Source organism: Helicoverpa zea, chromosome 6 (assembly GCF_022581195.2).
Source record: "Helicoverpa zea isolate HzStark_Cry1AcR chromosome 6, ilHelZeax1.1, whole genome shotgun sequence".
Lineage (NCBI taxonomy): Eukaryota > Metazoa > Arthropoda > Insecta > Lepidoptera > Noctuidae > Helicoverpa > Helicoverpa zea.
The window spans coordinates 6,734,085-6,749,250 of NC_061457.1; the positions used below are offsets into that span (position 1 = coordinate 6,734,085).

General features: G+C 36.8%; 1 protein-coding gene across 2 annotated transcripts in view; it reads left to right on the plus strand.

Moving 5' to 3' along the window:
- The window catches only part of LOC124631043 (protein sidekick), a 34,662-nt gene that overhangs the window by 7,228 nt on the left and 12,268 nt on the right, over positions 1 to 15,166 (plus strand). The window contains exons 2-11 of one of the 2 annotated variants that reach the window (XM_047165150.1): positions 8,863 to 8,958; positions 9,619 to 9,795; positions 10,047 to 10,263; positions 10,389 to 11,092; positions 11,379 to 11,474; positions 12,342 to 12,461; positions 12,684 to 12,839; positions 14,104 to 14,230; positions 14,311 to 14,606; positions 14,689 to 14,874. In XM_047165150.1, the coding sequence (XP_047021106.1) occupies positions 8,863 to 8,958; positions 9,619 to 9,795; positions 10,047 to 10,263; positions 10,389 to 11,092; positions 11,379 to 11,474; positions 12,342 to 12,461; positions 12,684 to 12,839; positions 14,104 to 14,230; positions 14,311 to 14,606; positions 14,689 to 14,874 (2,175 nt within the window). The remainder of the gene's footprint in view (positions 1 to 8,862; positions 8,959 to 9,618; positions 9,796 to 10,046; positions 10,264 to 10,388; positions 11,093 to 11,378; positions 11,475 to 12,341; positions 12,462 to 12,683; positions 12,840 to 14,103; positions 14,231 to 14,310; positions 14,607 to 14,688; positions 14,875 to 15,166) is intronic. The other variant, XM_047165149.1, reaches the window with a different exon arrangement.

Genomic DNA, 15,166 nt, shown 5'->3' on the forward strand with positions numbered 1-15,166 from the left:
TGGTATTATTTTACAAAATACACATTACCCGAGCAGATATACGGGGGCAACGATATGTCCGCCCACGGGTACTTCATGAAAATATGTATATTGGAACTAGCACACCTTTCTCAAACAATTTTGCCAACACTTTCAACTTATTAGCAATATAAACACAAAACAAAATTATTTAAGTTCATAATTCCTAATATTTACTTATGCTATATATTTTATGGAGATCCGTTGCTTTGCTTGTACTTAGCGACATTTGTTTCCAACACACGGTGCTCAATTAACAATTAATTAATTATAAATGACGACTGAGCAAGACGTGAGCTTTCTTGTTGAAATTCCGTACATATACGCATGTATAGAACGTCGATTGTTGGTTTATCATAATTTTAATAATTCAATTGAATTCAATATTTTTTAACTTCTGTGCAGTATGTTTCAACGGTGTATAAACTTATGATCGGTATCGTAGGTGAGATAAGTAAAATCACATGTGAATGTGAGGTTCTCGATAGCAGTTCTTTAATCACATCTAGGAAAGAAATACCAGCATAATCGGATTTAGGGAAAATAACCTTCATAGAAAAAGGAAAGAGTAACTCAGTTGTTGTCTTCTGGAAACGCTTGATTGATAAGAACGAGCAAAATATCCTACCTACTTCTGTATTATTTACCCTAAGTAAGTGAAGAAATTGCACCCTATTTAGTAAATATCCACCACCAATAATGAGACTAAGGGTTCAAAACTTTTTCCATACTGCAGAAGTTTTGCGATGACAAAAGCCTTCAATCCTTTTTGTAGTATAGGTCAATGAATCAAGCTGGTCAATATGAATCATCTAATTGAACAGAACAACATTTGTAGGCGCTGTACCGGGTTAATTGTGTCCATGATCAAATTTCAAAACGGGCTCCATCTATCAATATAGATATTCAAAGAAAATATTCACTTGTCGCAATCATAGTTGACAGTGGTTAGATATCTTCGATTAAATCGATCCTTTATTTTGAACTGATGATTTCTTGTATTTTGGCGGCTATCTTACCGAAACACAACCAAGCAATTTTTTATATTTGACTGTCAAGGTGTCACCTATGTTGATCCAATTTATCTTGTTACGCGTATTATAATTACTCTGCTGGTTGGTTTTACTCCTGCCATCCACGCAAATTTCAAAGGACAAGCATGGGATTTTAGGATATTGTGGAAAGGCCAGCAGAAACCCATCTAAACTTGCAATTTAACGGTCATTAGAAACAGCAACCATTATAAAAGAACCTACGTTCTAATAATAGATCAACTAAAAACTCTATACTTCATTGAGTTTTACATAGGTGTTAGAAAAGGTCGGGTTCCTGTTGGGTACCTGTTGATGATGTAGCGAACGGCTGACACGAATAAAAGGATCGATTAACTTCTATTTTTACTCATGGTCGTGCGGGCGGCAAGCTTAACGCTCTGCTGCTTGGGCCCTGATAAACAAAGGATACTGGGAACGTAGGATGTCTAACAGCATTTTTATGTTCACGCAACGCCTCGTCATCTCTTATGTTTCGATCAATTATTCTTTTTTTCAACTTGCATGATATTCGACTTCGAAAATTGTTAACCTAAACGAATGATCTTTGTGTTTACATTTTTTTTTATAAAAAAATTGTTTTAAATATGAAAAACTCTGTCCTGTGTTCTTTGATTAACCACTTCATAACATCCCTGACCTAATTTCCTATTAAAATCAATACACACTTTGTTAGTTTAGGTCAAGTATAATATGTATGTGTAGCAGGATGAACCGTAAAAAAGAATTTATGTCGTAATTAAACCTGGTTTATATTTTCAAGCGACACGAGTATCGCTGCAGGAGTATCAGGAACATCTAACAAACAGAACTGCGTTTTGAGAAAATGCATCAATTATAAATTTTGAACAAAAATAATATCCACACTTGCAACATCTTAACGACTAAATAAAGAATTATGTTGCTACTGTAGACAACTACAAGCATCGTGTAGAACCATAAGTTGAACAATTACTACACTACTGGAAACTGGAATACAAATATATAAAGCTCCTGTCCAGGAAGTGTCGATTCCTAGAAATTGATCTTTTTTCAAGAAGAAAAGTGCTATTCATTTAATTAATTGTATATGATGTTTACTGTTGGTGAGAGATGGAAAATAGTAAAACAATACAGTTCTAAGGCAATGCGTTTTAGGCTGCGGGATTGTCCGAAAGAATAACCGCGACCCTGATGCATAAAGGGCTTCAGAAGGAACATGATGGTTTTTAGTCAGTAAGAGTGTGACACGACACTTCCTCACGCTGCTAACACACAGCGGGTCATTTGATAATTTCCCATAAAAAATGGGGCACTACTTGTTTCCTAAAATATAATCAAGCAGGTTCGCTATGGGAGAGTTAGAATAGCCTGTGTAAAAGAAAATTAGATAAAGATATTATCGACAAAAGAGTAAAAGAAAAAGTTTCTACATGAACTTATCTTCTGATCAAGTTAAGACGGTTAACAATTGAATAAATAAAATGAACAATCTGCGACCTAGTTGAAATAGGTATTTAAGTACAGTTTTCCACTTAAAATGTGGTAATTTCAAAACGTGGTTAGAGCACATTAAAACACTGTGTTACACTCTTTACATCACACACGCACGTTTAAATTATACGAATGTATACCTAATCGCTCTAAATTCAACTAGTATGATGGTACGATAACAGAAGCCTTTAATGCCATTGCTTTGTTTGTGGGTATATCCGTACTCAGTGTTCATGGTCTGGGAAATGAGCCGTTTTATTCGCTATAATGCTCGCTGCGCCGGCGTCGACCGGTTACTGGTGTGTTGTGCTGTGGCGTGCCGTTTGTGGACTGCGGTCAAACTGCACACGTACCTACATCAAGAATCGGCCACAGAAACTCGCCGAGAGCAGAACAGGAACATTTTGAAAGACAACAAGTCGATTCTTTGTGACTCAGCTTATTTGAATCTGAAATTCAACCCAACCAAATTATAGCAGCTTTGACCCGGATGAATCGACTACACTGACGTCTATTTACATTGCTGAGGCAAAAGTTTGCAATTAATTACTGAATCAACTTGTGCCTACATTCTTCGTAGAATAGCTGTAAATAACAATTGATACTGTTTATAAATCGTGGTTCCGGCCATGATTAAAATATGCATAAAACAACACAACCCAAACTTAGAAAAAAAGTTGCATATTTACTTACTAGGAAATTATCCTCGTACACTGAGTTATACCTTGAACAAGGATATTTGTAAGTCTTCCTATAAAGGGACCTAAAGCTAATCGAAGGGTTTCCGTACATTGACGTATAAGTAAAACCATGCCTGTCGCCGGTCATATGGGCGAGCGGCGTTTGTGGCACAAGCTCAAGTTACCGCGTGTTATTTACAACCTGAATTACAAAAAACAGGAAACGACCTAGGTAACATATTATGGGATTGGATACATAATACAATACACGATTAGAAATTCTTATTTTGAAAATATCGTCCATGTACACGCCTCATTTTCTGATTTTCACGAGGCATGTCACTGCAATGGCTCGTGAAAATCAGGAAACAAGCATTTTTTGTAAAACCTAGGCTCTTGATTCCATGCTAAAATGACTTTATGTAGAACTGAACGTCGCTTATTACTTAGTATGTTAGTAGTCGATGGCTTCGACTAAACGTGCCATAGGTGTGAGTCACGTAACGGAAACGGTTCTTTCGATATTGATGTCTTAGCTTGATGCGTTCCCATGTTTTACTTTTACATAACCCCGCTTTTTCTTCTAAATGTAGTTGAACAACTGTAATACGGAATATTTTTTACTGCTCTTTGTAATTCAAATCCCTTTATTGACAAACATCTGCGTACCGAAATACCCAGGAGGCGCACCTAAATTAAACTTAGTTAAACGACCATTTTATTCTATATGGAAACTCTTAAAACCTTCTGCTGGCAAATGCGAATATTTTTATTTCAATTTCCTATGAAATTAAACTTCGGTTTTTATCTTTAAGAATTCAACTATAGAAGAAAGCACCTAATAGTATGTATAATTTATACTCTTCAATGTTACTGTGATGTACTTATTTCAGATTAAGTTGTATTATTACTAATTAAACTAAATTCAGTCTCAATTAATTACTTCACTATCTCTGAAAATTTAATTTTAAATGAGAATATCAAGAGGAAAACAATTGAAATTAACTATGTAATTTAATCGTAAAACTGTGAATACAGGAAAACAATTAAAACAACGATAAAGTACCTACCTATACCTATCTATATTTCCCATAAAAAACTATTCGTAACAGATTTTGTCATTTTATATATTTTTTTACTTCTGTCTGAGATAGTACGACGTTTAGCGGATCAGTTAATACGAAATATTAGAATCGATCAGTGCACTGAGATTATTGAAAACTAATTTAACTAATATTTCGTCCTTCCGTCTCTTATCAGTGGTAATAAAGGGAGTTGGTATTTTCACCAGAACCACCGGAATCGAAATTTTCATTTTGTTGTAAATATATCTCCAAGTGTTCTAATGACCTAAAAGTTTGAGTGAGCGTATCTTATCAGTTTATCACTGTAGATATTGCCAAATTAAGATAGAAGAGTGCATACTACGTTGACACGTAGTAAGCAATTAAAATGGGCGGCACTTGTACATATACGATAAGAACTTATGTACTTTTAAAAAAATATTTTTTTAACTAGAAAACCAGAATCCGAGAGATCTCATATTTTGTAATCTTAAAAAAAAAAAAACTATTTGTTTTTCTTTGAGGAATTTGACCTATTTGTTTTCGAAAACGAGTTGATGATGAATCGCTGATAGAAAAAGAACTACAGGAACTGCACTTACCTACACGACTCAAACTTCTTTATAGCCATATATCAATTTCTATTTAAAAAAAAAATGTTATTGCTTACTTCATTAAAAACGCTTGGAATTAAATTAAGAACTTGAAATTTACTTAGTATTTTATTATGAACGCTTTTAAACTTAAAGCCAACCTCACAGTTTGAGTTAAATTTACGCATTGGCGCTTAACTCGAAGAGCATTATTTTACTAATTCAACCCCTTACGGGTTATTAGATTTAAATAACGACCGATATTCAAGCGGCAGTCCAACTCAAAGTTTGTTTGAGAACGTATTAAAAGTTGTTGTTGGAAAGCGTTTAGCAAGAGCAACATGTACCCATATTGTTTTCAATTATTTACCAAATGACTTTTCAGAAGTCCAACAAAAGGGAATGTTCTTCAGTGCCATTTACGGGAGACAATCAAAGAATAGAATGAAGAGAACAAACAAAATCTCATTAAGCGATTTTAATTACTCATCATCAATGGGGTCCATTTTTACGATGACTATAAAAAAAATACTGCAATCTTTTGTAAGTCAGTCAAAACATACAATCATTGGTTTTGAAAAAAATGATAGGTGAATATAAACATCCATTTCATTTAATACCACATATTTTTCTTCATTCACTTTTAACCAACAAAAATAATGCCTTACTTCACTTCCTTAATGCATTAAACGTAACATATTTATTTATGCATAAGACTTTTCATCTCTGCTCTGGCGGTGGTCGCTCGTTTGGTATCAATTAAGCTATTGTGTATGTTTCCTACTTATCTTTGAGAAATGTTTCGGTAAACTTTTAACTGCTCCCGTTTAGGAAAAGGCTAATGTACGCTAACTTCAAACCGACGGGTATGATACTCAACACGTGTTGACTGTTGGTAACTGGGTCAGTCAGGCTCACTGCAGTCAATCAAGCGCCGCGGTAAAAAATAAACAAATTCACTTTGTATTTAAATTACATCAGCTTCACTGATCATGATAACGATTATAAACTTGATTAAAATTTATGCAAATGGATTATAAAAATTTCGCTGAATATCTGTGGAATCGGTCTACTTAAATAAATTGTTTTACGCTAACGTGATATTAACTAGATTCGGTTACACAACCTGCTGTCTTGAATACTTTCATTTTACCCAATTGATCCTTTTCGAAAAAAATCCTAAGGCGCGATGGTGTATACGAGGTACCGAGGTACGTAGGTCCGAAACCGTTTTGTCTTTTCAGTCTATATCACCCACAAAAAAACAAACTCTTCCGCTTCGGAAGTAAAGAAATTCCAGCTCTGCATTTCCATACTATGTCCCTGCAGTTCTGCAAACAAAGTTGTAGAAGATAATATGCTTCGTTTGTGTTGAGTCCTTGTATTATATATGTTACAGCCAAAGTAATAAGTCTGCATATTATACATATAATCTAGCTATTATTTATAATATCTACTCAATTTGGATAAAGTGATAATTGAAACAGAATTAATCACATTAACTAGCAATTTTATATAATATCTCCATAGACTTAGATAATGTAATAAAACAAGTAGGTAAACGTTATTATTTCATGTTAACTAACTAAAGTGTCTGTTAGCCCACTATATGGACGGCCCGGAGGACATGGTGAACCTCACAGTCCTGGTGTGCCCTGCCTGGGAAGGGCACCGCCGTGTCCTCGTCAAGGCAATAGGCTACGGTCACCTCTCGTGCTCGGCCCTGGTTCAAGCCATGGTCCGGGGTGACCTTAATATAATTCGAATAAAGCTAGTTAGCACAGTGCAGGGCAGCCCATAATAGTAGCGAAAAGTCACCTCTTTGAGGTGTGACTCGGGCCACTATGTGGACGGCCCGGAGGACATGGTGAACCTCACAGTCCTGGTGTGCCCTGCGTGGGAAGCGCACCGCCGTGTCCTCGTCAAGGCAATAGGCAACGGTGACCTCTCGTGCTCGGCCCTGGTTCAAGCCATAGTCCGAGGTGAGAGGTAATGGGATGTTGTCGTCACATGCAGACGCTAGAGAAGTTCACACCTCTCATCCCAGCTGCTGCCATGGACGTAGAAGACACCCCGGGCGCCGGGTGTCGAGAGACGTCTCCCGGCCATCGTAGGCGTGGGGTTGTGGGCTGTGAGTTTCGGTTGGCTCCTCGTCCTTCCGTCTCTTAGAAGACACGGGCCTGTCTTGGCAGCGCGCGTTGTTCCACGCGCTCCTCGAAGAGATTCAGCAAACCCCAGTGGGTTTAAGTCACTAAGGGTCAATTCCCACTGAAAGAGCAGCGGCCGGCAGCGGCCGTAAGAGCACGGAAAATGTAAGAGCGCGGCGCGGTGCGGCGCCGCGCGGCCCGCCGCGCTCGCGCTCAATCCCTTGCAATTACGGCCGCTGCCGGCCGCTGCCGGCCGCTGCTCTTTCAGTGGGAATTGACCCTAACAGTCCGACACACCTTCACGCTACTAAACCACAGCGGGAGGAATCATTTGATGATTTATCATAAAAAAAGTCGACAATAACTTAAACCGTTTTTAAGAATTAGTCAGTACCAAGTTGGTTATACCTACGATATTTATTACTTTGGCCAACTTTGACCAGCTATTATGAATAATATCCAGATAAAGTAATTAATTTATCACATTGTCAAGTCAATTTGGGTAATATATATAATGTAACATATATATTAACATTTTGTACACTATACTAACATTTTATGTGCAACAAAAGTGGAAGTCGCCTGCGTCTTAAAAACAGCAGTTGTGTATAGTGACAGTTGAAGACATATTTTATTTATAAGCTAGCTGGTAAAGCAATTGTCATCACCGTCAATATTTTGAATCTTATTATACATTCAAAGAACGTCCAAAATTGTTAACATGCTTACACGATTGTCTTTAGTTCTGACTTATTAGTAGTCTCTACTACAATCAGTGCTCAAACAAATATGGTTATAGTGAGCAACGCCCGTCTCGATAGCTGATTTTATAAAAAATATAAGGCCATTTTGCCAGGCATTAGGACCGCAAAAGGATTTATGAAATTTATAGGCCGGCCGCTAAATTATCCCTCTGAGAAAATTACTAACGAAAAGGGTCAACTATATGTTACAATCAATGTAGGACAAGTGTCATCCATAAGGATTTACCTGTTAGATGTAGCTATTGACGTAAAAACTTCCAACTTTTATCTCGGAACAAAGACACCAGATACATCGTATTTTTGGAGCTTACTAACACCGATCTGTCAACGGCGTATTCAACGTGTTTATTACCGATTTATTTCTTTTTCCTAGTTACCCTAATCGAGGCGCAGTATTTTTATCCATCTGTTTTATCGTGAGTTCCCATTACCATTTCGACCGAGGATTGGTGTGGAAATATGTGTACCTTCCTACTTTATAAAATGGGGATTGGAATTGGAGATGTCAAAATTATTTCCTGATACTATACAGCTTTACTTCAGCCAAATCTCAGTTAATTCTAGTTCCATTGAATTTCAATTTTTCTTAATACTAAAGTGGAAAATAAACGTGCTTGTATTTCAATCTAATTCATTAGTAGCAACGCATTACAGCCCCGACCGTCCGTCTACCAGTAGCGTTTTTGATGATGGGGAGATAAATTCGGTCAACATTCCTTCCATATTAATCTATACTAATATTATAAAGTTGAAGAGTTTGTTTGTTTGAACGCGCTAATCTCAGGAACTACTGGTCCGATTTGAAAATTTCTTTCAGTGTTAGATAGCCCATTTATCGAGGAAGGCTATAGGCTACTGTTTATCCCGGTACGGGAAGTAGTTCCCACGGGATGCGAGTGAAACCGCTGGCAGAAGCTAGTTCCATATATAAATTCTAAAACTGATTTGAATGACGTCTTTCTCTTTTTTAACTGATATATAATACATATTTGTTATAAGTATTAATGTAGCTCATCGAAATAAGTTACGATATAATTTAACAAAGGTCTTTAACAAAATATTCCTTTTCAGTACAAATGCAACCACCGAGGTTTAGTATGCAACCCTCTTCATCAAATAGTATCGTCAGAGAAGGCACCACCAAAATCTTACAATGTTCTGCAATGGGTGAGATCATTATTAATATTATTTCAAGTTATACAAGCTGTTGATTTGCATCCGTGCCATATTCAAGGACGTAATTATGTTACTGATTCTCGACCCAAATCAACAAAAAAATTGGTACGTAATTTTTTTTATTATTATTTTTCGGAATTCCTTCAATGTCATCTAGCCGTATTTTAAACTTGGCGCGTGTGTTACTGGCCTTAAAACCGTGCTACGCCCTCAAACAAACGCAAACACAAAGCATACGCAACGATCATTCATAATTTTCATTCATAAAATTGGGTTACTTCTGAAATACTACGACATTAAAATGACAAAAAAAGCAGTGCATATTAGCTATTTCCCGTCTACTGTAATTCCAATCGATTATTTACGTATTTTATGTCCTCCTCCTGAAGTATGGCACAAATGCAAATCAACACCTTGTATAGCTTGGTTACATAATAAGGAAATAAGAACATTCACTTTTCCGAGAAGTGTGAAGTGCCCGACATCATTAACAATTTTGTGTACCTTATCGCAGGTTATGACCCTTCACTATGAAAGGAACCTCATTCTTGAGATAAGCATTAGATCTCGACAAAAAATAGCTCATTATTAATGTCTTAATTTGGTCTTGTATAAAGTATGATATAAAGATTATCTTGTTAAATATTGTAGGCATACCACAACCAATGTACAGATGGTTGAGAAACGGTGTACCGCTCAGTGATTATTCATCAGAGCTGTTTTATAAGATTCATAATACCCAGCGACAAGACGCCGGAGCCTACCAGTGTATAGCTAAAAACGACGTCGGAGCAATATTCAGCGAAAAGAACAACATTGTCGTCGCGTGTAAGTAAACTTTCATACATCTCTTTGTACTTTCATGTGTCTCTTTGTTGTGGAGGCGGAATAATCTTGGAGAAAAAATATTTTTTGAGTCCTGGAAATACTACTATTTTGTATAAAAACAAGTTTATTTGACTAAACTTGTTTAACCTAAACAACTCAAAGCCAAGAGTGAATATTTTAACAGAGACATTTGTGTGGTTTGAACGATAGAATAACAACAAAATTCTATTCATATGTAAACTTCTTTTTAGATATGGGTGTATTTGAAACTATAACTGAGACAGTAGTCACTGCTGAATCTGGTAAAGCGGCAGTGCTAGCGTTTCCTAGGATAGAATCAGAACCACCGCCGTCAGTCATATGGCAAGATGAAAACGGTGCTCTGAGATATGATCAGAAATATGCTGTCACTGATAAACACGAACTGGTCATACTATGTACTTCACACGAAGATGAGAAAGCTTATAGGTAAGATTGCATATTTTTATATACATATACTGACGACATTATTCCTCTATCTGTGTGTTGGAATAATTTGTCAATTTTTGCAACTCCAAGGTAATTTAGAGTTTTATAAAAATATTTTCTTTCAGAGTGCGTGCCATAAATACACAGCTAGGTAAGGAAGAAAACAGTCCTTACATAAAACTTAACGTTTATGGAAATGACAGCAAAGAAATACCACCAGAAATAATAATAAAACCACAAGACACGAAAATAGTAAAAGGACAAGAATACACAAGTTTATATTGTATCGCAAACGCTAGACCTTTACATGAATTAGAAACCTTATGGTTTAAAGACGGGATAATGATTGATTTAGCTGGAATCACGTTCGACTTAAACGATCAGTGGAACAGGACTCTTACTTTAATAGCGGCCAATTTGACGCACACTGGACAGTATACATGCCAAGCCAGGTTAAAAACTGGAGGGTACGCCACTGTCACAGCTTCAGCTTTTGTTACGGTATTAGAAAAACCAGTATTTTTGTCAAATTTAAAATCGGAAACATTTGGCGAATTCGGTAGTACCATAGTACTAGACTGCAACGTTCAGGGTATTCCGTTGCCGAGTATTACTTGGTACAAAGATTCAAAGAAAATCGCTAGTGTCGGAGCTGACGCCGAAGAGTCTGATAATCCAGACGCGGACGACGGCGGTGGTAGATATCGAGTGGAAGTAGACCGCTCACTCGTCATCAACAACCTGAAAATGGAAGATACTGGGATATACCAGTGTATTGCCAGCAACGAAGCCGGAGAATCTTCTATTTATACATGGCTGAAGATAAAAAGTAAGTTGTTCACGGGTAATAAAATTTTAACAAAGCTATGAAAAATTGTTAAAACAAAGCATGTGAATTGGTGTTTTGATGTATCATAAAATTTGTAAATTAAAACTTGAATAGGCATTCATTCCTGCCATTCGTTACCCGTCGCGTAATTCAAGTCTACAACATAGACTTGTATGAATTAATCCGTCAAGCTCTACAAGTCTCAGGGTCATTCGTTGTCATATTTTGTGTGTGTATTTAGAAAAATAACAATACTGACTAATTAACGTATGCTACTATCGTGCAGTGAAGGACAATAGGCGGTTGCCACGAAGTCACATGAAGTTAATAAGAATGAGGACCTCAGATAAAAAAGCAAAAACATTCAGATTTGACACCGGCAGTAAGGAATTATTGTCATTTAGCACAAACACTTTTAGTATAGATGTTTTTTTTTTCAGCACAGAGTGATGATTGCTTTACGAATCCAAATTGTTCTTCGCCTTAGGTGACATGCAATATTTTGGTTATACCGACTTGTAGTACTTATTTTGTTTTGTATTTCTTAGCGTATTAGATTATCCAGATTTATTAGATATTGGCATATATACGTAATCCATAGATAATGTACCCACTATCTACTTATGTAAAAGATTAGTTTCTAATACTATAGTTTTATGGCATGACTATCTTTAGACATTATTTACTTATAATATATTTCACATTATATAAACACACGTAAAATAACTAACCCGGTGGAAGAAATATAACATTACTACTTTTATGTAGTAAAACCCAAGAATTTAACGCGCATCCTTATAAAAAATTCATTGATTCCCAGCAAAATTGTTGTAGAACCCGGACACCTGCGCGGCTTACTAAGTGTTGCTGCTCAAGTTATGGTGTTTACATGTCTATCCACCGTGAAATTAATAAATACCTGTATTATATTGTACTGATTCAAATTCTTAGTAAAGTACGTTATATCACAACTAGACATTCATTAAAAACTATGCGAAGGAAATATTTTATGATGAAAAGCTTTGAATAACCTTTTTATTTATTTCAATTTACAATATTGTATGCACTTCTAATATTTTTGTACATATTTATGTATTCAACGCATGCAATTTTCACGCTGGAAATGAGGTGTCACTGTTTTGTTTTTATACATAGAGGTACTTACTAAAACTAATATAACAAATATTGTTCGTAAGGATATTAAATAACCCGCTAGTTCGTGTTCTAACTGTGTGCGTGTGGCTTGTAGCGTCCCCGCCCATAATGCAGAGTCCGCCGACCAACCTGACCGTGCTCGACGGCAAGGACGCCACCGTCACATGCCGTGCCGTTGGAGCACCCACTCCCAACGTCACCTGGTACTTTAACGGTAAGTAGTAACTTCTAAGGGTTAATATTACTCCCTCGTAAGCAAAATCCGATCCCAATAGCCAACATTGGAAAGTTGACTGCAATTTTTTTATCCTTTCTGTTTTTACGAGTCTAAATTTCTTTACTGAGGTAAATAATTTACGAAGCGAATTAATTAGCTCTGGTTTTCTATATTTTATGATGCAATGGCCTATTGTTATAAACACTACAACTCTTACAGATTCAATAATCGTAAACTTATCGGCAAGGCTACAAACACTTGAAGAAGGCGACCTGCTAATCACAAGTACTACGACCGCCGATAGTGGAAAGTATACCTGCGTTAGATCAAACGATGCTGGGAACGTATCCGGAGAGGCTTATCTCACTGTACTAGGTGATTACTTCATTGTTACGTGTCATTTAATACTTTATAAACAATTCCGTGTCAGGCAGTTCTCGTTAATAGTTCATGTGTAATTTTCCCGTAATTGATAGACTCGTGGTAGTTATAAATGTATGAGACAGCCGATAAGATTGGATTTATCAATGCTACGATATCTTCATGTTCTTTTTTTACTTTTTTGTAATATATGGTTTAAATTACTATCGTCATCTTTATAAACAGTTTTTGATGATAGTCGTGTTTTCGTTTTACCTTAATTATTTCGAAAATTGCATGACTAACAGTTTGACCTAAATCTTAAGCTAAGGTTAAGCTTAAGGTAGTGAGCCAATATTGACTGACTATGAGATTCTTTTTATGTTCTATATCTAACCTAATCTAACCTAATTATTTATAAGAGCTAGAAGGAGAGGTTAATGTCTAATCGTTGCTAAGGATATGGAAGGGAAGGTAATATAAAGATCCCGGATTCGAAGCATAAGATCGAAACGAGAGAATGGAACGAACATGGAGAATTTATCTTTAAAAGTCCGTCTTAATTCTCATCCTTTCTCGAGAGAAGGGATCCATCCTATGTTCTAGATCCAAGCGAGAAAATACAAAGTTAGGATTGTACCTCTCAGCTTGGGGTTCTATCGAAACGCCGAGCTCCACTGAAGAATTTAACTCACTGAATCTATCAGCCTACTTCTCTAGAATAAAAAATACATTCACGTTCATACAATATTTGTTTTAAAAAGTTTTGTCATTTTAACTATTTACTTAATCGATCTCAGTGGCGTGCACTTGGAGAGGCCTTTGTCCAGCAGTGGACTACGATAGGCTGTTGATGATGATGAACTATTTACTTTAAAAATGTTCCTACCTTGGTTTTCATAAGGTAATAATATAATCACGAGCTTTTTGATATTTTGAGCAAACAACTTTAAAGACAAAAGGAAGGGAGATTCTTTTTCTTAAACCATTTAGATAAAATCTCCTGAATGACGACTAAAACCGTCTAAGTGCACAAAAGATAACCCTTTTCAGCGAGATTTTGCTTAATAGGGTAAAAAGTATTTTTTTAAGTCTCGCGTTTCGTATGAAGAGAAGGACCTATTATAATAGCACTTAATTACATTGATAGTAATGTGTGATAGATGTCATTATTATGTTCGTACTATATAAATACTACAAATATGTAACTATATACTTACTAATATTATGGTTATTTTTCAATAACTGCGGAACCCTAAATGTTACTTTCGGTTTTCAGTGAGAACGCAAATTATTGCTCCACCTGTGGATACACGAGTGTTATTGGGTCACACAGCAACGCTACAATGCAAAGTATCGAACGACCCGAATGTGAAGTACAATATTGATTGGTTTCACAACAAACAGTGAGTTGGGAACAGTTTTATTGTTTTTAGCTTCTAATAAAAGCTGGTGATGTATGGTACTGATATAAACGTATTTATAGGCCAATGACAGCTGGTTCCCGCGTATGGGTGTCAGCAGACGGGGCACTGCAAGTGCAGGCTGTGCGAGCCAGTGACGCGGGCGAGTACACGTGCGTGGTGACGTCACCAGGCGGCAACCAGACCCGACATGCTGTTCTGTCCGTCATCGAACTTCCTTTTGCTCCTACCAACGTCCGCGCCTTCAAACTGGAGGCTGCGTCACAGCGAGCCGTCAACGTCACGTGGACACCAGGTTTTGACGGAAATTCTCCCATACAAAAATTCATCGTACAAAGACGCGTCGTTCCCGAGTTCGGTAAGTCTACTTCCCAAACCCAACATATAAAGCTATTCAACTATGCAGAAAAAAAATAAACCCTTTTCTATTGTCACTATAGGACCGACGCCAGACCCACTACTGAACTGGGTAACGGAGCCGGTGAACGTGTCAGCTAACCAACGTTGGGTCCTATTGACTAGTTTGAAAGCTGCTACGTCATATCAGTTCAGAGTATCAGCTGTTAACACAGTCGGCGAGGGTCCTGCTTCTGATCCTACCGATGTTCTGACATTGCCTCAAGAAGGTACGTAAATTATGTACCTAGTAAAACACTTTCATCATGTTATTTGAATTCCTAACTAAACATAATTGGTGGAACTAGCGTCTCATTGCGTGGTACGTGCTTATAGCATTGTAGCTGTTTTATATATTATGGTATCGACTCCCCATACATAACCGTCATCCAAACTGCACCTGATAAGGAGTTCCATAGGGCAAGTTCCCCTATTATTTGAAACTCGTTATCAGGCGCAGTTTGGATAATAATCGCGCTAATACCAATTTTTGTTTTAATTCAAACATACTCGTAGTGAACA